A 20,994-nucleotide genomic window follows, 5' to 3' on the forward strand; every position below is an offset into this window, starting at 1 on the left:
AGCTGGCAACATCTGAGTGAATTACCACAAGAAATTACATATGATTAGTATAGTATAGAAGTATAGACAAATGTCTTTGAATAGTAGACAGCAAGATCTGTAGTTTCCCCAGGAGGGTTACATACACAACATGAAACTAAGTAGGTTGCTAATAAGTGCAAAAGCATATCACTTGCATGAAAAAAACACCAGTTTCGCAAATTGAAGGCACAAATATTAGGTATTTTTACCGGTGTTTAATATTTGTTAAAGAAATTAGCTGTTCACCTATTTTGCTTGCTGTATTGACACAACATCTTCTGGATGCTCCAAGTGATTGAAAGGAACAACCATGTGTTTGCAGGCATTTATAATAAGCACACACCAGATTGGTCTGTTTGGTAGGCTATTTGCTTTGTAAAAGCTTACCTGTGTGTTAAACAAACAAAATCAGTTTTCCTCATCAATTTGTGCATTACCACAACTCACTTCACAGAAGGATTAAATGAATGTCCTTTACAATCCAAGAAAATCACAGACCCCATAGACAGGATTTATCACAGAAGCCTATAAGATCCACTTCATGCTGCCCCCCCTTGTTCCCACCATAGCTCTGCTCTATCAATAGCTAATGCCCTTAACTTCTAAAATTACACCACATCTCTTGCCATAAACTCTATGTCTAAATACAAAATAATAAGCCAACTGCCTATATATTCTTCATCCAGGCTGCAAGGTCCACCTCCAACAAACTCAACCCCTTGCCACAATTTAGAAATACGAAGTATGAACAAAGATCTTTCTTCAATACATGCACTACAGCCTGGGACAGTATCCCCTTTCTCCTAGATAAGTCACATATCTTTATTCATTCATTCTTTATTCTCTTTATTCATACATGTATACATTTTTATTCTTCCCCCTAACTTAATGAGGTACTGGAAACCTGCTGAAAAACCATTTCAGGCTCTGTTTGTCAGTAACTGTGTAATATTTTTGTAACATCTAGTTGCACAGTTGCTTTTTTAACTTTTTTAATAGTCTGAGAGGAGACTGTTGACTGGGTACTCTGGACCTGTTTTTCTTTCCTCTGTTCTTCCTTCTTACCATGAACAAACTTGTCCTGCTGTGAGGATGCCACTGGGGCTATGCTAGGGGACAGAGGGCTAGCACTAGCATTCGAATGGGCCATAAAGGAATCTAGAAATCATTGCTACTTCTAATGCATTGAAGAGTCCAGATAAGCTTGTCCACTAGTCTAGAATATGATCTATATTTTACATTTTCAAGATTACCACTAATGGCAGATACAAGAAAATATTATTACGCTCAGTCCACACAACAGGAAGAGAGATGGCAGTGCAGAGAGATGACAAGATAAATAAGCATGATTACTTTCATGTTAACATATGAGTTAACAGAGTGGATATTCCAATGACTTCCTTGTTGACTTTCTGAATCCCGATGTCACAAAATTTGGTTAATTACAAGGTATCTGTGACATAGACGTAATAAACGAAAAGTGCTTATATATCTAAAAATATGAGAAAATAATTTTTCATAAAAACTACTGATAAAACAGCACAGAAAAGCACACCTCCATAATATAATTTAATTTCAAACAGGAAATGTTTGAACCCTTCACTGATGATCTCATAAATATATTTTGTACTTTGATTGCTGCATTAACACAAGCATGAATGCTCCAGACTAAGCTTTCAGATTTTCTGCTTTTAAATACACATAGTATCACTTCCTGATGGTCAAAAATATGTGTACCTGATTAGTACATGATTCTAATTACCATCTTAATTGAGAGAGGAGCAGTAAGGATGCAGATACTTTTCACACATGGATTCTGAATGTTGGCGTAGTTTTGGTTAAATGAATAATGACAACATATTAAATGTCCAGTGTTAATTCAACTCCAGCGGAGTACATATGGTCCCACTCTGGAAAATGCATTGCTGTGAAACGTATTTGCTGTATTTCCAGAAAGTCCACTTGTTTACAGTATGTTCCATTTCTGTAAGGGACACCGGGAACCGTTCATGTTCATTGGTGCCGGAGTGAATATGATGGAAGCTGAAACATTTCTTTTCTGTTTTCTTAAATAGAAATGTCTTCTATGATAAAGACTGAAGAGACAAGGATGCGAAGCGTAAAAGACAGAAGCAAGCTTTCAAATGGATTAGACTCTGACTAAATTGATGATTTTAAATTTAATAACACATGATTAAACGCAGCTACGATGCTTCTAGTTGTAATTGTTAATAATTCATATTATTTGTAATACGGCATAATCTGGAGATTAATGAATTCAACAAGGTCATATCAGGATTTATACTGTATTTATTTATTTTTGTACCAGCAGCTATGTATTTTTTATGCTTTTATGATAAAAATGAACAGATTATTCAATAAGCAAGAAATAGCTGCAAAAGACCTGTGATAAGAACAATTGTTTTTAAATAAAGCCCAGTATGAAACTGTTGATTGCAAAACACTTAATTGTGGGGTTATTTGGCAGGATTTTTATTTCAGCCATAACTGCCATCAGAAAATTCAGTCTGAACATTTGCTTTTGTTGTCCCCCATAAATTATGCCCTTGGATACAAGTGTATTTTTAGAAGATTGTCAGACACTGCTTCACACACCTCAGTGTTACTGTGTTGAGGAGCTGGGGACGTGTTAAGGAGTTTCATTTAATCTCACTGTTTATTCGCTTGAACAGACTCCTTACTTTTGGTGGCCTATATTTTCACAGGGAATCATTTATCATGTGATTGTAAATTACTTGCACCTGCATCCCAACCCAGGATTCAGGCGTACAGTGCTGACCTTGGCATGGCAAGAACAAGAGTCATCCTGGAAATTGATGGTGCCAAAGGCATCTGTGGGGGTAGCCTTAGTGTGCAGACCCATGGACTATTCCTACTCACCCTTGTCTGATTGGGCCAGCTGGTGTGGGGGCGGGACCCGCCCCAGGGCAGTGTGCCCTGTGCTCCCCAATAAGCCTACCACCACAGCACCTGGTAAAGAAAGAGAGAGAAATGGAAACTAATTCTTAGTGTGGGACACCCAATAGCAGGAATATTATGCAACTTCATGGAGACAACTCATTGACAAGGGTTACGAAGCACTTGAGACATTCATTTTGACAAATAGAATTAGTGGTGGAACATTTTGTTTTCTTGGAATTGAAAAGAGTTGTAGAGAAATTGTAAAGAAAATCACAACAAAAAAAACATCTCACCTACAGTATGAGGATTTGGAATGCAGGGATTGATTTCACATCACGTACAAGGTTTCTTCATTCCAAGATTTCCTGGACCTTCAGTTTAAAATACGTTTTCATGTCATCAAGAAAAAACAAACTTAGATCAAAGTGTAAATGACTGGTAAGTGAACAGTTATGAATTTTATTCATTGTAGTCCCATTCTTAGATTTTCTAAAAATGCATACGTAAGTAAGGAGAACGTTATGTTCCTATTTTTTCATTAAAACTGTCTGTGAGAAAGCCTGCTTGTGCCGCCAGTCTGATCCAGAGACTGTAAAAAATAGGTCTGATCGCGCAATGACGTCTCTCCCTGCATGCATACGTGCTGGGCTTCTCGGAGTCTGCGTGGAAGGAACTGTGAGCGAAAACCAAGGGCTCTCAGGAGATTCCAAACTTACAGTACCTAGAGTTTCCCCGCGCCTATGCGCCACCATGTGCAGATACTGTTACGGTTACCCAAGAACTGCATATCTTTTGTGACACCTCTGAGCGAGCTTATGGCTCAGTCGCCTACATTCGCACTGTGGATGATCAGAACCAGATTCATGTTTCCTTTGTGCTTGCCAGGTCACGGGTAGCCCCAAAGAAACAACTCTCGATGCCTCACCTCGAGTTGAGTGCTGCACTCACTGGGGCCCAGCTGGCCAGTACCCTCCAGGCTGAACTCACGGTGCCTATCCACCAAATAATCCTCTGGTCAGACTCCACCACAGTACTGTATTGGCTCAGGTCACAATCTTGCCGATACAAGGTCTTTGTTGGAACTTGTGTCATCGAGATTCAGAACCTGACGGACGTGGAGAGCTGGAGATATGTGGATTCGGCAAACAACCCAGCAGATGACATCACCCGGGGTTTAACCCTGGAAGAACTAGCACAGCCCCATCGGTGGCATCGAGGTCCACCCTTCCTCCATCAAGCTACTGATCAGTGGCCAGCAACACCTTCCACTGATTCCAAGCCCGACGACAGTGAGCTCAAGAAATACGCTTTCATTGGTACTGTCACATCTTCTGACGCTAGTACATTCTCCTCATGGAAGGAACTTTTACAAGCCACATCCCAGTCCCTTCACGGGGTGGCTGATTCAGACTCTAGCTCACCTGGTAATGCAGCAGACTACATTGCCGCGGAGAGGCTCCTGGCACAAGCCCAGATGGACTCATTTCCTGAGGAGGTCAAAGCCCTTAAATTTAACTGGCCTTTCCCATCTGATAGTCGACTGGCAACTCTATCTCCTGATTATGACGATGCCACTGGACTGCCGAGTTGGTGGCAGACTACGCCATGCAGAAAATTTAGAGATGGATGCAATCCACCCCATCGTCTTGGACCCACAGCATCCACTTACAAAGCTGCTCATCCAAGACTTCGACCAGAACCTCCATCATCCCGGGTCAGAGAGAGTCCTGGCTAAACTCTGCCGCAGATACTGGGTTTTGCGGGGAAGAGAAGCCATTCGGAAACATCAGCACTCTTGCCGAAGCTGCCAACTTTGGCAAGCTAAGCCTGATATCCCCAAAATGGCTGATCTTCCGCCCTCTCGTCTGCGCCTTTACAAGCCACCATTCTATTCGACCGGAATGGATTGTTTTGGCCCCTTTACAATCAACATTGGACGTCGCCAGGAGAAGAGATGGGGAATCATCTATAAGTGTATGACAACACGTTGTGTGCACCTAGACCTTCTCGAGAGCTTGGATAGTGACGCATTCTTGATGTCGCTAAGACGATTTATAGCACGACGCGGCAAGCCATACGAGCTACTTTCTGACAATGGCACCAACTTTGTCGGCGGAGAGCGGGAACTGCGCAAGGCTTTCACTTCCATGGCCCCTCACTTGCAGGAACAGTTGGCCGAACAGATGATGTCATTTCGGTTCAACCCGCCAAGTGCTCCTCACTTCGGTGGGACCTGGGAGAGAGAGGTGAAATCTGTGAAGACTGCTCTCAAAGTCATTCTCAAAGAACAAACTGTGCCTGAAACTGTGCTACAGACAGTTCTCATAGAAGTAGAAGGCATATTGAACGCCAAACCTCTGGGATACCTGTCGTCTGATATTGCCGACCCAGATCCGATCACCCTGAGTATCCTGCTCGTGGGACGTCATGATTCCTCTCTTCCTCAAGCCCTGTATGATTCTAGCAATCTCCTAGGGAAGCGCGCCGTTGGAGACATAGCCAAGTGTTGGCGGATCACTTTTGGTCCACTTTCATTCGCCATTACTCGCCTAGTCTACAGGAGAGACGGAAGTGGAGGACAGATGGCAGGGAACTGACTGTGGATCAAGTGGTGCTTATTGTAGATCCACAACTCCCCCGCGCCCTTTGGCTTGTGGGTAAGGTGACTCATACGTACCCTGGGGCAGATGGACACATTCGAACTGCGGCTGTTCAGGTGGGAGACAAGACATGCATTCGTCCAGTAGCCCGATTAGTCCAGATCCCAAGACTCCGTGATGAGGACGATCAGGGTCACTAGCTTTCTCCCTGTGTACAAATGTCCTGGCAGACATTTGGGGGCAGCTGTGTGAGAAAGCCTGCTTGTGCCGCCAGTCTGATCGCGCAATGACGTCTCTCCCTGCATGCGTACGTGCTGGGCTCCTCGGAGTCTGCGCGGAAGGAACTGTGAGCGAAAACCAAGGGCTCTTTTTCCACCGTTGTTTTCATTTGTAATGACTGTGCGTAAATTAGTACAATGTAAGTACTTCTACCATTTAGCGGTGCTTGTTAGCCTTAGTGTTTTGCTGGGTTTATAATTTGGCTGAAATTGCCAATTAATTTAGAACGTATTGTTTAATTGCTATATTATTTCGGTCTTCCTAGTTCCTCATATGGCGGCTAGTTCGGCTAGGTTGCTACACCTGTTAATAATCGCGTATGTAACGTAGCAGTGGAAAACGTATTAAGTTAAGTTAATTATGATGTAAAGCACCTTGTCCATGCATAGTACTGCCACTGTATTTATGTTAATGCGAATTTAGAAAGAGCAAATAATGCTACCGATGTTAATTGGCATGCTAAGGACGGTTTGTAGCCGTTGATTATTGTGAAACTGTATTCTTCAGTTAAACCCGGATAGCAGCTACTAACATTAAGGGTGGTAATTCTGCCCTAGGGTGATAATTTATGTTATTATTCTTATTATAACTGGCTATATTGTTGTTATTATGCCTTTAAGGTGATGTAATGTTTTCTCCTTTGTATTTTCTTTAGACCACACACACATACATGGTACCAGTGACAACGCATCTTAAATAAAGCTGCTTAAATGAAGAATCCTCCTCGTTGATTCTCTAACCGGAGTCAGGTCCATATCGCCCCAACTCTAAATATCGGTCTGCAAATTCCAGAGGTCCCTACACCTCTAGTATACTATTCATTATGAATTTTAAGAGGGACTTTGTGGGAGAAGTTGACAGTATGCCACAATTTTAACTAATGGAATAAAGAATGCAAGGGAGATCAATCAGAAAAATCTTTTTCATTTTGAAAGTATTTTTATATAAAACAATTAAGGTTGTTAGCCTGACTTTACGTGTAGGTGCAAGTATGTAAGAATACTTGTTTAGGAAAAGTCATGAAGGGGGAGCCGTATTGATTTTCAATGACAATGGTCAATTTCGCTGTGGCATTTTTACTATTAACTACTTTTAACTAGGCTACTGTAGCTACCTTGGATAGCCACATATTAAAATGTATGTTACCTAAGCCTATGGATCATTTACCAACATACAATTAGTAGGTCCATCATGTATACAATAACCCATTAAGAACACACCGTAATCAAAAATATGACACTCATTTATTTGTAATTCATGGTAAAGGAGAAATGACTGAATCCACACCTGTTTCTTTGAGCTAGAATGTGTGTTTGCATGTATATATGTGTATGTATGTCTCTAGAGTTAGTTATCTTATGGTTCATACATTTATACGCATTATTATCAGTTACTCATAACACAGTACAAAAAGAAATATCTCAACAAAAATACATTTTCCATGTACAAAAATCCCAAGTTACCACACATACAAAACACTGTAAGTCATGGATTATAATGTGCAAAATCCAGGCCTGCCACTAAAAGTACTGATATCAAAATTAGGCCAAGTTACAAGAAACAATACTGGCTATCTTAGCTCACACAAATGAAACAAGCTGTATTCCAAAGCAATGCTTCCCAATGTTTCCTAAAATATTTCCCTTTGTTTTTTCATCATACCGTCTGAAGAGAATGTGGTCAGTCAAACTTTCTCTCACATCAAAGTGTCAAATAACAATTTAAATGTTTTAAATAACTGATGAAAACTTGAAAGGACATGTTTATACTTCAAGTTAATTTTAGTCCTTGCAAATTTGCTATTTACTGTGACAATTGAAATATCAGTTGTAAAACGGACACTATAGATAGATACTTCATCACTGCCAAGGAGACATTTTTCGAGCAGCATACAGTTGAGGTCAAAAGTTTAGATACACCTAGGCTGAAGGTATTAAAACTAAGTTTTTCACAACTCCGCACATTTCATGTTACCATACATTTCTTTTGGAAAGTCAATTAGGGCATCTACTTTGTTCACATCGGAGGTAATTTTAAAACAATCGATTAGAGACAAATTTATTTCAGCTTTAATTCACTATATCAGAATTCCAGTGGGTCAAAAGTTTACATACACTTTGTTAGTATTTGGTGGCATTGCCTTTTAATTGCTTAATTTGAATCAAACACTTGGGGTAGCCTTCCACAAGCTTCTCACAATACTTTGCCAATTTTTTTTTGTCAATATTGTTTGTTGTTCCTTGGTCTCATTTTGATATCAAGACTTTCAATGCCAGGCCAAGATTTTGCAAGTTTTAATTAATGGCTTGTAGTATACGCAAGTAGCTTGGCATTTTTGCACATTGTTTTTGTTGATTTAATCCTCCCCAGTCAGAACTACAACCTGGAATACAATGGGCCTCATTCATGAAACATGCGTACGATCACATTTGATCGTAAACTGTGTGCAAGAACGTTTTGGCATTCATATTTTTTTTAATCTGCATTTGTTCATGGCTGTTTCCTTATGCTAAGGTCTGCACATGTGTCATGAATCCCATATTGTGTTTTTACAGGAACATTTTAAAGAACAAAAGTAAGTTTTGTGAATGAAGCCCTATGTCTGCTTCACTCCACCCACCACAATCTTGAGTCAGCACCCTTTTTATTTACAGCTCCACCACTGGTAGGTGGACAAGCATAAGGTCGTTTCTATGAGTAATTTTCTTTTTTCATGTCCCTTTAAAAGCTCTGTGGCATTGCACTGCAGGTTATACTACCAGATTTGTTCAACCCAGACTATCCAAAATTGCACTTGGGTTTGAGAAGATTTCAGAAAACCAACATGTACAAACCATGACTCCATATAGTATTGATAAAATACATACTGTATAACGGAAAGCATTCTGCACTTTAAAAAAAAGTTTTAAAAAAGTTTATTTTTTCCTTTATTGTCAAGTGTGTATGCAATTTAACCCAGATGAGATGGAGGGGAAAAAAGCCATTACCAATTATACATTAAGTTTAAAACAACTTTAGTAATTAGAGAAAATAAATATACACAGTTGAAATTTACAGTTGACATCTGAAGCACATGCAAACGATTTAGATACTTCAGAATGATAAAGAAAAACTTCTGGGTATAAATTTGGACATGACAAAAGGCACCAAATCAGGACTTTACTGAAGAGGCGAAAAAAATGAAATAAAACGCCGGTAATCTTGTCATTTGTCACTTTGTTGAGTAGTGTCCTGTTATTCCTTTGCAGACATTTACAGTATGAAACGCATACTATGCAAGTTCCGAGGGCATCATGATGATAATAAAAAAATAATTGTACTTTTCTTGGCTGGGAACACGTGTCTTGACGTCATGTCATGTCATCATTCTTCTCGTTCTGTTGGGATTCCTCAAACTGACATACGTCCGCCTCCTGGAAGCCGTTGGAGAAGAGGTGAGCAGGTTTTCGAGCCACGAAAAACACGCAGTCGTACAGGTACTTCAGCATGGAGCGCTCGTTTTCTGTGTATGTGGTGGGAACAGACTCTCTCTCCACCTGCACACAGACAGACAGAGAGGAGCACATTTTGATTCACCCTGATCCTCAGAAATCAAAAATAAAAGCACCAGCAGCACTCTGGTATCTCAACTCCACAGAAGCAACAACAATAATAATAAGCATTATTATGGAACTGTTGTTCTTATTATTATTATATGTATACACATCAACACACAAAACATGAAATACAAAGAAACCAAACAATTACGATAGCACTGGTTAGGTAGTACATTCAGTCAACCTCCCCGTAACTTCCAAGTCATGTAAAACGCACTGCGCTCTACCTCCATTTGGAATCCGTATTTTAAAATTACAGCCTTGATATCTTCGTAGCTGAGCTCGACTGACAGTTCATTCGCCATGTTTTCAAAGTGGTACAGCAGTGGGCCTGGAAGAAGGACAGTTAATTCTGTCACAATTCCAAAGAGAAGTTTCTTCTTTTTTTTATACAATATTGAAGAGTATTCTGAAATATTTCAAGACAAAAGCTGACACAGCAGCAGGGAAACATTTTTATTTACCAGTCTGATGACACAATTTACATAAAACTATTATTAATGGGAATTAACAGAGATGTAAACAAAAAATGTATTGAAAATGACATGTTTTAACCAATGATTTTGTGTTTGCTCACCTAAATTAATCCATACACCGCCAGGTTTGAGAATGTTCCAGATCGTTTCTATGTAGTCAATGACATTGTGAGCCGTATCAATAAAAAAGCAGGTGGTGACACAGTCCCAGGTATCTGATGAGGGGCATAAAAAACAGACGTTTGCGTGACCATGTTACGTTTTCTTTATATGTACACAAACACAAACTCTGAGGGGCTCAGACACAGAAAGAAAATCTTACTAGGTTTTTCCTCTTATTCTTCATTTCCAGACAAATGTGACAAGGATGAGTGCCAAAAAGTAGGGTCTGCATGTTCCTTTGGCCTCTGGTTCTTAAATGTCACAAGAAAGACTGAATAAAAATCACTAAATAGGATTTTATATTTGCAAGATCTTCCCCTTACTTTCTCTGATGTGTTTCACATTAGTTTGATGGCTGAGAATCAACCTAGTTTGGCCTCTTCAAGAGTTCACAGAAACATTAAATTTTTTTTTTTTTTTTTTATAGTTTTTTTGTTGACAAAATGGGCTGTTTTGCAGAATCTACTTTTTGACGTTTTTCTTTTGCTCTTGAATGAAATTCTTTGTGAATGCATTTCCAAGGCAACCAAGGCAGACATTTTTATTGGCAGCAGGGACACAGTCCAGAACTTGGAATCACTGAGAATGGCGTTTCAAGCACAAACTCTCCTTAGATGGGAAAATCAAGGGCTAAATTCTATTGGTTGGTGCCATAAAAGACTGAGTTCTCATTGGGTGGCAGTACAGGACATACTGCCGCTCACTCACTTGGCTCTGTGTAGACTTCCTGGAAGTCCCCTGCAACCATAGAGAAATCGGAGTTCGGTGGAAGACTCTGGGGGTTTACGTCAGGGAAGGTCACCGGCCGTGTCTGGTCAGCTGATCTCTTGTTATTGCTGAACTGGTGGACCCATGGATACAGGATCATAGAGTTCACTTCGTCGCATCTAAAGGGGAGAAAAAAACCAGGCATCACTTCTGTTTTGGGCCAGCAGGATGGAGCATCCACCCATCAGTACCTGCTTAAAACTGCACTGAGAGAATCAGTACCTGTTCAACACGAAGTTGGAAGAGAACAGCATGAAGAAGCTCCACTCGTTCCCCTGACAGGAATAGCCCAGACTAGCGATCTCCCAGGCCAGCCGCCCCAGCCCTGCACCGGGCACCAGGATGCTCACCTTCGAGGGATCACTGCAGAACATTGTGATTATTATTATTAGTAGTAGTAGTAGTAGTACTAGTGGTAGTAGTTATAGTAGGCTGACAAATCAAGGATGTTTCTGATTCACAATGCACTGTACAGTACCAGTAAAAAGTTTGGACACGCCTGCTTAAACCAGTTTTTTTCATGATTGCTTTAAAATGCTTTGAACTGTATAAACTTGTCTATATACATTTAATATTTAATTATATGATATTTGTACTTATATAAGCAGATAATCATAAGTGAATTGCATTCAAAAGTTTAATTTTTAAATGAAAATGGGAATCTTGTAAGCTCACTGGGAGGGGGGGGTGCATTGTTTTGTTATTTAAATATCTTGGTACGAACTGGTGTTCATGATGACATCTGTCTTAACAGGTGCTCCAGGACCTGTAGAGTTTTTCATATTAAAAAAAAAAATATGGAGAAAAACATGGAAAAAAACTGGTTTAAGCAGGTGCATACTGTATATGCACTGAAATATCTGACCACTGTTTGTTTTTGTAGGTCACTTCACAGTCACAGCCTCTTATCAGACCCCCCAAAGTAAAACAGACTGTGCTGTGCTGTTTACTCTGCTAACAGGGAGTCAGCTGGTGTGATAAGGAGACGGTGCTCAGTTCCAAAACATCCTACTGGATCAGCATTATGTGAGCTTTGGTTTGTCCATAAAACAACGCAATCATGTTTTATATTGTTGGAAAGCCAATGTCATGGGGAACAAGTTGGTCTCTGGTGGTGGGGTGCTGACTAAAGATCTTCATACCTATGGCTCAGCACCCAGCCAGATACAAAGGTTAAACCGGTGTGACATGCTATCAGAGACAATGCAAGCAAGATAACTGATCTGTAGTTTAGCCATTATTGTGTCTTCATTTTATGACTTGGTGTTTTGTTTTTAACTTTTGGGTTTATAAGGGGAACCTTGCAGGGGGGACCCGTCACCACGGTCTCATATGCATATGCATAAAGCCATTAAACTCCACACACTTTGGCACCATTGTATATTATTGACATACTGTGCAATAAACTGCATTCACTTTAATCTGGCATTCCTCTTTGACTCTTACTCCACTGCACACCTAGCAGTTTTAAGGTCCTAAAATGCACATGGAATATCTGCACCCCATAGTCACTTGCCTATACACTAGTGTCGTTGCAGGACACACAATTGTATTTATGAAGGCTACACAAGCCAGAGGCACATCCGTGTCCACGGTGATAGATAATGATCCGTATAGAACCACACAACTGCTGCACAGCAGTCTCCTGCATCTACAGTGCCTTTGGAAAGTATTCAGACCCCTTCACTTTTTACACATTTTGTTACGTTACAGCCTTATTCTAAAATTGATTAAATTCATTTTTATTTGCATCGATCTACACACAATACCCCATAATGACCAAGCCAGGTTTTTAGAAATTTTTTCTAATTAAATTTTTTTTAAAACTGAAATATCACATTTACATAAGTATTCAGACCCTTTGCTATGGCACTCAAAATTGAGCTCAGGTGCATCCTGTTTCCACTGATAATACTTGAGATGTTTTTATAACTTGATTGGAGTCCAACTGTGGTAAATGCAATTGATTGGAAATGATTTGGAAAGGCACACACCTGTCTATATAAGGTCCCACAGTTGACAGTGCAAAAAAGTTGTCAGAGCAAAAACCAAACCCTGAAGTCGAAGGAATTGTCCGTAGACCACCGAGACAGGATTGTGTTGAGGTACAGATCTGGGGAAGGGTACAAAATATTTATGCAGCATTGAAGGTCCCAAAGAACACAGTGGGCTCCATTATTCTGAAATGGAAGATGTTTGGAACCACCAGGGCTCTTCCAAGAATTGGCCACCTGGCCAAACTGAGTTCCGCTGTGGAGATGGGAGAACCTTTCAGAAGGACAACCATCTCCGCAGCACTCCACCAATCAGGACTTTATGGTAGAGTGGCCAGACGGAAGCCACTCCTCAGACCATGAGAAACAAGATTCTCTGGTCTGTTGAGACCAAGATTGAACTCTTTGGCCACAATGCCAAGTGTCACATCTGGAGGAAACCAGGCACCGCTCATCACCTGGCCAATACCATCCCTACGGTGAAGCATGGTGGTGGCAGCATCATGCTGTGGAGTTGTTTTCCAGCGGCAGGAACTGGGAGACTAGTCAGGATCGAGGGGAAAGATGAACGGAGCAAAGTACAGAGAGATCCTTGATGAAAACCTGCGCCAGAGCGCTCAGGACCTCAGACTAGGGCGAAGGTTCACCTTCCAACAGGACAACAACCCTAAGCACACAGCCAAGACAACGCAGGAGTGGCTTTGGTACAAGTCTGTGTCCTTGACTGGCCCAGCCAGAGCTCGGACTTGAACCCAATCGAACATCTCTAGAGACACCTGAAAATAGCTGTGCAGCAACGCTCCCCATCCAACCTGACAGAGCTTGAGAGGATCTGAAGAGTAGAATGGGAGAAATATCCCAATTACAGGTGTGCCAAGCTTGCAGCGCCATACCCAAGAAGACTCGAGGCTGTAATCGCTGCCAAAGGTGCCTCAACATAGTACTGAGTAAAGGGTCTGAATACTTATGTAAATGTGATGTTTCAGTTTTTATTTTTAATAAATTTGCAAAAATTTCTAAACCTCTTTTCATTTTGTCATTATGGGGTATTGTGGCTAGATTGATGAGAATAAAAATGAATTTAATTTAATTTTATAATAAGGCTGTAACGTAACAAAATGTGGAAAAAGTTAAGGGGTCTGAATACTTTCCGAAGGCACTGTATGCATAACTGTTAGCACAGCTGTTTGGTGTGTTGGAAGGGTTTCTTACAGCTGGTGATAATGTTCTGCTTTCTTACTGTTCGTGACCTCGATGCTGTTTGGTGTATCTGAGGGGTTTCTTACAATTTTTTTTCCCTGTACAACGCCACCTTAATCTGTTATATTAACGGAAAAGGCAATGATGCTAATTCTCTACGAAGTCTCTCATGAGCCCAGACCAAAACTAAACTGTGTGAAGAGCAGGAAAAGGGGGGGAGGTGGTGTCATGCCTAAATACCATTTATCCCTGGGGAATATCTTCAGAATCTGGTCGATGAGGGGCTGGTAGCAGGTGTCTCTCTCCGGCTTTCCTGCCTCACTCCAGTCCCTCACAAACTGCTTGATGGTGGACTTCAGCTTGTCCATGTCGAACGTGGACGACGGGCGCACCTTCCTCAGGTCATCCTGACGACAGCAAACAAGCACCAATCAAATCCGAAGGCCGGACACAGGCTGTGCAGCAGCGCCTGAGGAAAATGGCCTGTCCCTAGCCGGTGGATATCAAATGGCAATCAAAATCAAAGGGAAATCAGTGACAGGGTACTCCTCTCTAAAGGAGGTCAAGCACTGCTTAACAGAAGAGACCACCCCGACTGTGGTTTTTGGGCTGTTTTTTTTTTTTTTACAGAAATAAAATTATGATGTACAGAGATCTAATGCAAAAGTTTTTATTATCTTTCTGAGAAAGCCCAAGGCTCCTGTTCTGTCCAGGTTCTGAGCAGTCCCATGCTTCAAGATGGACTATATTTACAGTAACTCACAGCTTTGTTAAGCACGGCAGTAGGCGGCAGTGTAGTATAATGGGCCTGGTAGGACACTGCCATTGTATCCTTGAGCAAGATACTTAACCTGCATTGCTCCAGTATATATCCAGCTGTATAAATGGATGCAATGGATACAAGTCGCTCTGGACAAGAGCGTCTGCTAAATGCCTGTAAACTAAGCACGACATGTTCTTAGCAGGACACCGCAGTTGCACCCTCCTTCAAGGGTTTTCTTTATTAATCACAGTACAACTCCGGGCTAGAGATCTGCGCAGGACTGTTTTTCACATCCCGTGCCCGCCGACAAACCGCAACATTAAATTGTTCCCCTGCCCATGCCACTTCCACTAAAGTCCGCCCGCAGCCTTAATCGTTCCCGTCCGCAAAATCAATTTACTACCGTGCCGATAACAAGTTTGTATTCTACATACCACACTAGCCTAACACAGTGACATGTTTTTCAAACATAATGAATTAGGCTACTGCCTATTAGACAAAACAAGACCGGCTGCCTGGTGTAGGCTTCAAATAAAAACAGGAGCGCCACACGTTTTTAAATAGCCATAAACTGAGGATGTTTGAAGAAAAATAAGCAACAAATCTCTATGCTCTTAAGCCATCAGCTATCTACGATTTAAACATATACATACCAGCCTCCTATAGCTACAACTTGTATTTTTGCATTTTTTTAACGAGGCTCACTCAGATTTTTTTTTTAACAGTATCGGGGGGGGTGGCAATGGGTCTGGTCATTTGAAACAGTTAAGCTTGCGCCTTCATAATAGTGCATTGGCTACATGACGTGACAACTACACTATTTTAGATGGACAAAACAAATTTCAGCAATTTTATATGAATTAAATGCTAAATCATTTTGGGATGCTTGGACTGCAGCATTTTCACTAACCGCCTGTCCACAATAGGCTAAATATATACTGCAATCGCATAAATGACTTCAAGTCCAGCGGGACCCACGGGAATCCTGTCCCAATGCAGACTTCTACTCAAGACCTTCAAAAAGTTTCAGTATTACAGGAGAGTCACAGACCAGAACACACAAAACTACATCTTGCGTGAGCTCCTGAGTGGACCGCTCCACAAAGCAAATAAACAGCTGCCTTATAAGGGAATGTCCTCAAGCATGGCAGACGGTGAAGGTGTCACCTACTTCTTCTCCGTACTCCATGTTCTCAAACATGTGCACGCAGTTCAGCACGATGGCCTGCAGCACTTCCTGGTTGTGGTCCACGCAGCGACGGACCTTCGCTAAGTTGGACAGGAAGTTAGGCAGCAGCATCTGGTGGTGTTCAGGGAGGAACCCGAACTGTCTCTCTGCTCGATTCACTCGCTCGTGAATGTGGACTCTGGGGGAGGCGTATTTGGGAGAGGGAGAAAGAGAGAGAGAAGGATGGAATGAATAAATCAGTCAAATTTTATTTATATGGCCCATTTTACAAAGAATTTCTCAGACAACGCTTCAGTTTACCCTGGCCTAAACAGCCACAGCGTAAGCCAGAGGCAACTGTGACAAGGAAAAACTCCCTGGAAGACATGAAGAAAGTTTATTCCATCACTTTAAAAAAGGACACACAGTCATGTAGTAAAAGAAAACCTATCATCGGGAAAAGCATGCCTTCCAAATTGAATATATTAACAGCATGCTAAGATTAACTAAAATAATTTAATGTGGTCATTCTTGTGTACATATGCATAACTCAAAGAGGGGTTTTAGCCTCTCCCATTGCAGACACAATAAACCCATTCAAAAAACTCCCTCATTCCATACTCAGCTAAGATGTTCAAACAGTTAACTGGTCTGCACCACCAATAATGCAAGAGAATATCCAAGCAATCTGCAGGCACGATAACTGATAATAGGTGCACTAATCAGGCTATCTGGCCTTGTTCTGAGTGTAAGGTCTGAAAGTGTGCTTGGCATATAATGTATGAAATGTGTATGGAGGCTCCATAAGGCCAAATTGTACAAAATATGACAGGAACCCTCAGAAAGCTTCCTTCCAACAGTCCTGAGAAGTATGTCCCCCTCAATCCAAGATTCTTAAAGATAATCAAATACAAATATGCAAAAATTGTGGTAAAGATATTTTACCACAACTCCCTTACATCCAACCACTGTTCAAATTCTGAAATATGCTAATTGAAAAGTAACCCAAGTATATCATGTGTATCACATTTCGTTCACCTTACAGTCAAGGTTATGCTACAGCACCACTTCAAATTTGCAAAGTTCAAGTTATTATTTCAGATCCATACATCCATACATCCAATATACACCAAAGTTGGTATGCATGATATTTGGAAAAAAATTTCAGTCCATGACAAAAAATAAGCTGTAATGATGAATTTTGGCTGAACAATGACTTTTCTGATAAAATTCAAATAGACTGCCACATATGGCTCCCCTCCCATCCCCCACATTCACACTCTAAGAGTAGCTGCAAGCAGGACATAAACCCCCCCCCCCCCCCCACACACACACACACACACACACACACACAACTGCAGTGTGCCGTTCCTGAGCCTTGACATATAGCCATATTATGTTCTCTGTAAGCATGGTGGCCTTGCAAATTGGTCTGCTCCTTATTTAAAGAAAAATACTGGGCTTATTGAGGGGAAAAAAGCGTTCATGACCCCGGGATTACATCAAAACAACAATACTGGCATTTATATATTCACCAGGCTATGATATTTCGTAAAATTACACTTCCATGTAAAAACGTTAAACGATTTCCCAGCAGCTAACTGTAAGCTTGTTAACCTGGAAAGTTACATTTTCATGGTAAGCATGCATCATATGTATAATTGCACAAATTACTACAAAAACTCTAAGATGACATGCTTCCTATGCAGGTCACCTTTTGTAAAAAAAAAATAAAGGGCTCTATTTTCTGGAAACAATGTTGCACAGTGTGCAGACAATGACACAGCATGAGGGCACAGTGGGCGTGGCTACTGAATGTTTGTATTTTTACGGGCAGAGGAGAGCAACGCACAGTTCAAAGCACGCACTGCAGGTGAAAAATGGGTAGAATTAGCCTGAATATATTAGCAGTGGGCGTGTTACAGGTGCATTCAATCGCAGCCAATCAAATTTCCTCTTTTCATTCCCATTCAGAGCCCTGTGCTTTGTGTACCCGCGTGGTCTATCACTGAAATGGAAGATGAATATATACGTATCAGCGGAAACTTATTGCAAGAGAAGTGTGTGGGAGTTGTTGTGGAGGTGTAGATGTATCACTATTATGGCCCAGTTTTAATTTCCTATTAAACTAGTTAAATTGCTTAAATGTGATATGCTATAATGACAAGAGTACAAATCCAATCCTGCATGCCTAACATTTTTGCCAATAAAATAAAAAATAAACCAATAAAAAAAAATAAAACATGACATTCCTAATTGGTTGCTGGTTTAAACATCCATGCACAGTATGCTGTTTTGAGCCAACAGTGTTTTGTCCTGGAAATATGGTACATATTAACGATTCATGCAGTTATAATTATTTTTCATTGTTACAATTCTACCGCATCTCTGTTCCAACTGTCCTGCACATACTTCACAATTGTAGCATTGGACTACATTTATGTTTGTTTAAATTGTACACAAACCATTTGTGATCACCTCAAACGTAATATGATTTATTGTAGCAGACAAGTTCATGCTCTTTGTAGTGAAATTTCATAGCTATTGAGTAATTCAGTAAGAAGTGGAAATTGTTACAAAGAACCAGTTCTCCCCTATCTTGGAGTTTTATTAAACAAATAAAACCAGGGAAGATATTAGCAATGTCAATGTTGCCATTCACAGCAATAAAATGACTGGGTAAATCAACTGTTGCTCAAAAATATAATGTATGAGTAAGGTGACCATATGTTGGTTTTTTTTTAAAAGGACAAGGGCAAATGGTGTGTAATGAACATAATAGGCTTTAAGGCTATTTATTGTTTTAAACAGCCTATGGTCTATTGAATGAGCAAAACCTAACCAAACAGGAAATTAGAAATCCCAGTCCCAAAAGATGAAATATCCAGAAAAAAGTGGAACGTCTGGTCAGCCTATGTGCAAGTCTATAATTAATTCGCAAGAATGGTGTCATCTATCTTAAATCTGGGGAAGGGAATTATTCTAAATAATCACCACTGCCATAAGTTTCACTAGCACTACAGCGCATGCATGAAGAAGAAGAATGCAATGAAGTGCATTCACAAGTCTCTGTGTGCACACTGCGAACTGCCTGTGGCATAACCAGCTGTGGTTGAATCTAAGGCAGATATCTGTAACTCAAGGGGTAATTTTGCTCCAGTGGGGCAAATAGGCTGGTACTCCATCAGGACTATATGTGTGTAGCTATGTGCCAGGCTAGGAGAAACAAAGGACTGGACCTTGCACACCGCTTGTCTCCCTCTTCCATCGCAGCATGCAGTGCACCACAGCAACACAACTGTGGTAGTATGAATGCAACTAAGCTGTTGCACAATTTTGTTTATGTTTTTCAGAAATATCAGAAAGATACAAATTGCAGTCAATGCTGTGACTCACCCTTGGTGCTTGGCCCCGAACATCACTGCTTGCAGCTATATTTTTGTATTATTAACTGAACCACTATATATTTGCCTGTAGCTGTATAGGCGAATTAAGCTACTTTTACATAAAAAATTTAAATTCTGTAATAGTCCAAGTATTTTCTAATCACAGAGGCTTTCACTTAAAAAGTCAACAATTGGTCTTTCATGATTAGACAAAAATTTTAATTTTAATTTCTTACACAAATTAATATTTCCTTCAATTTTCTTTCATTTTAATTGCTTTGAAAAATACTGAAATTCTTGTTACCAAAATTAAGTGCTGAATAACTTCACATAATACTTAAATACAATCAAAATGGATCTTATATAATCACAGACTAGAGTTGACCAAATTCTCTCGTAGCACATTGGGTAACATGGAAGGAATGAAGTGAATGAACCACGCAAAAAAAAAAAAAAAAAAAAAAACGCCCATCTTGCAACCCCACGAAGCTACATCACTGCCATAAACCAAAACACAGGCCAACTATAGCGCATTTAAACAGCTATTCAGTTTACTGGTTGCCCGACATCGGTCCTATGTTAGCTACTAGATGGCAGCCTAGATCAGTATATTAGGCATCAGGCAGCTAACTAGTAAGCTCCCACAATAGGAAGCAATCTCTTCGTTACAATTCATGTCAGCATACTACAAAAGACATTCAATTGTGGCCTGGCTGAGCGAGCCAGCTGTTAGCATTTTGCAAGCCTGCCAACCAAGTTGCTCATTGACTCATACACAGCAAGCTCACTACTCGTTACTCTATTCAACTGCAAATGAATGCAATCGGAGTTTGCAATCTAGTGTAAGAAACTTTTCATTTTCTTGTTCTCGAAAGAACGGCACGCAAACCAATGTGCCCTGACAGTCTAACTGAAGTTCTGAGAATGCCCTGTAGGTACTCCTAATGTCACCCAAATTTGATAATACAAAAGACTGATGGTGGCCACAGTTTTGTGTGGTGGCGCATTATAAAATAAAGATCACCTGATCTGCATTGTATCCGTTTTAAATGTATTCCTAAGAACACACTCTAAATTCTCACCAACAACGCATGTGAGGTAGCTTAGTGACTAATGTTAGCTATCCAGTGCTAGCTAGCTAACGCTACAGATACCACCCAGCTTTCTCACACCTTGTTTGTCTGTTCTGAATGACGATAGCTACCTATAATATCTAAATGCATCGATGACTTTCCAGAAGTGTTGGCGCTCCAGCCGCTCCTCTTCGTCTGGAGCATATTTTATCCTTTCTCTGTAAAAATATGCCTCCTCTTGTTCTCCATCTGCACTCAGTTCCTCCGTCGCCTCGGCCATCGCTGAGAATGACGTGCCCAGACCAGAACAATCGAGACCAGACTACCATAGACAGGTTAATCAATCGAGTTCAACAAACTCGCTCAAACCAAACAAACAGGAATTAGTGGCTATTTTTGGAAAGGCAATACAACAATGACAAATTATTAATATAATCAGTGATCTGCTGTAGTAATAATAATAAAAGAGCTTTATAGTGAAGTTGAAAAATTCACCTCAACCACTACCAACGTGAAGTAATCACCTGGGTGAGGCAAGTCAGAGCAGTAAAAGATATATAATTGTTGAGCCAATTGTTGAGGGATT

General features: G+C 40.6%; 2 protein-coding genes across 6 annotated transcripts in view; one reads left to right on the top strand and one right to left on the bottom strand.

Annotated features, from left to right (window-relative positions):
- Positions 1-2,485, top strand: part of LOC135233129 (coiled-coil domain-containing protein 158-like) — a 48,495-nt gene extending 46,010 nt beyond the window's left edge. For all 4 annotated transcript variants that reach the window (XR_010323764.1, XM_064296347.1, XM_064296350.1 and 1 more), the window contains one exon: positions 2,097-2,485. Coding sequence is in view for 3 of the 4 variants with exons in the window: in XM_064296347.1 (XP_064152417.1) it covers positions 2,097-2,185 (89 nt within the window). In the remaining variant the exon portion in view is untranslated. The remainder of the gene's footprint in view (positions 1-2,096) is intronic.
- A 4,562-nt stretch (positions 2,486-7,047) lies between these two features.
- Positions 7,048-20,935, bottom strand: carnmt1 (carnosine N-methyltransferase 1). 2 transcript variants are annotated; one of them, XM_064296353.1, is made up of 8 exons: positions 20,540-20,935; positions 15,953-16,148; positions 14,259-14,425; positions 11,047-11,187; positions 10,765-10,943; positions 9,996-10,109; positions 9,646-9,749; positions 7,048-9,358 (listed from the first exon to the last, which is right to left on the bottom strand). In XM_064296353.1, the coding sequence occupies exons 1-8, from the start codon at positions 20,686-20,688 to the stop codon at positions 9,173-9,175; spliced, it is 1,236 nt and encodes a 411-aa protein (XP_064152423.1). In that variant the 5' UTR covers positions 20,689-20,935; the 3' UTR covers positions 7,048-9,172. The 2 variants fall into 2 exon arrangements, with proteins under 2 accessions (XP_064152423.1, XP_064152424.1); XM_064296354.1 differs by lacking the exon at positions 9,646-9,749.
- Between the last annotated feature and the right edge of the window lie 59 nt (positions 20,936-20,994).

The sequence above is a fragment of the Anguilla rostrata genome, chromosome 10 (assembly GCF_018555375.3).
Source record: "Anguilla rostrata isolate EN2019 chromosome 10, ASM1855537v3, whole genome shotgun sequence".
Lineage (NCBI taxonomy): Eukaryota > Metazoa > Chordata > Actinopteri > Anguilliformes > Anguillidae > Anguilla > Anguilla rostrata.

Bases quoted from the DNA above. Each gene is read 5' to 3' on its own strand.
- carnmt1 (XM_064296353.1), bottom strand. From the start codon at position 20,688: ATGGCCGAGGCGACGGAGGAACTGAGTGCAGATGGAGAACAAGAGGAG. The intron at 16,149-20,539 runs GTAGCTATCGTC...CGCCTCCCCCAG, and splicing joins GATGCATTTAGATATTATAG to AGTCCACATTCACGAGCGAG. The intron at 9,359-9,645 runs GTAGAGCGCAGT...GTCTGTGTGCAG, and splicing joins AATACGGATTCCAAATGGAG to GTGGAGAGAGAGTCTGTTCC.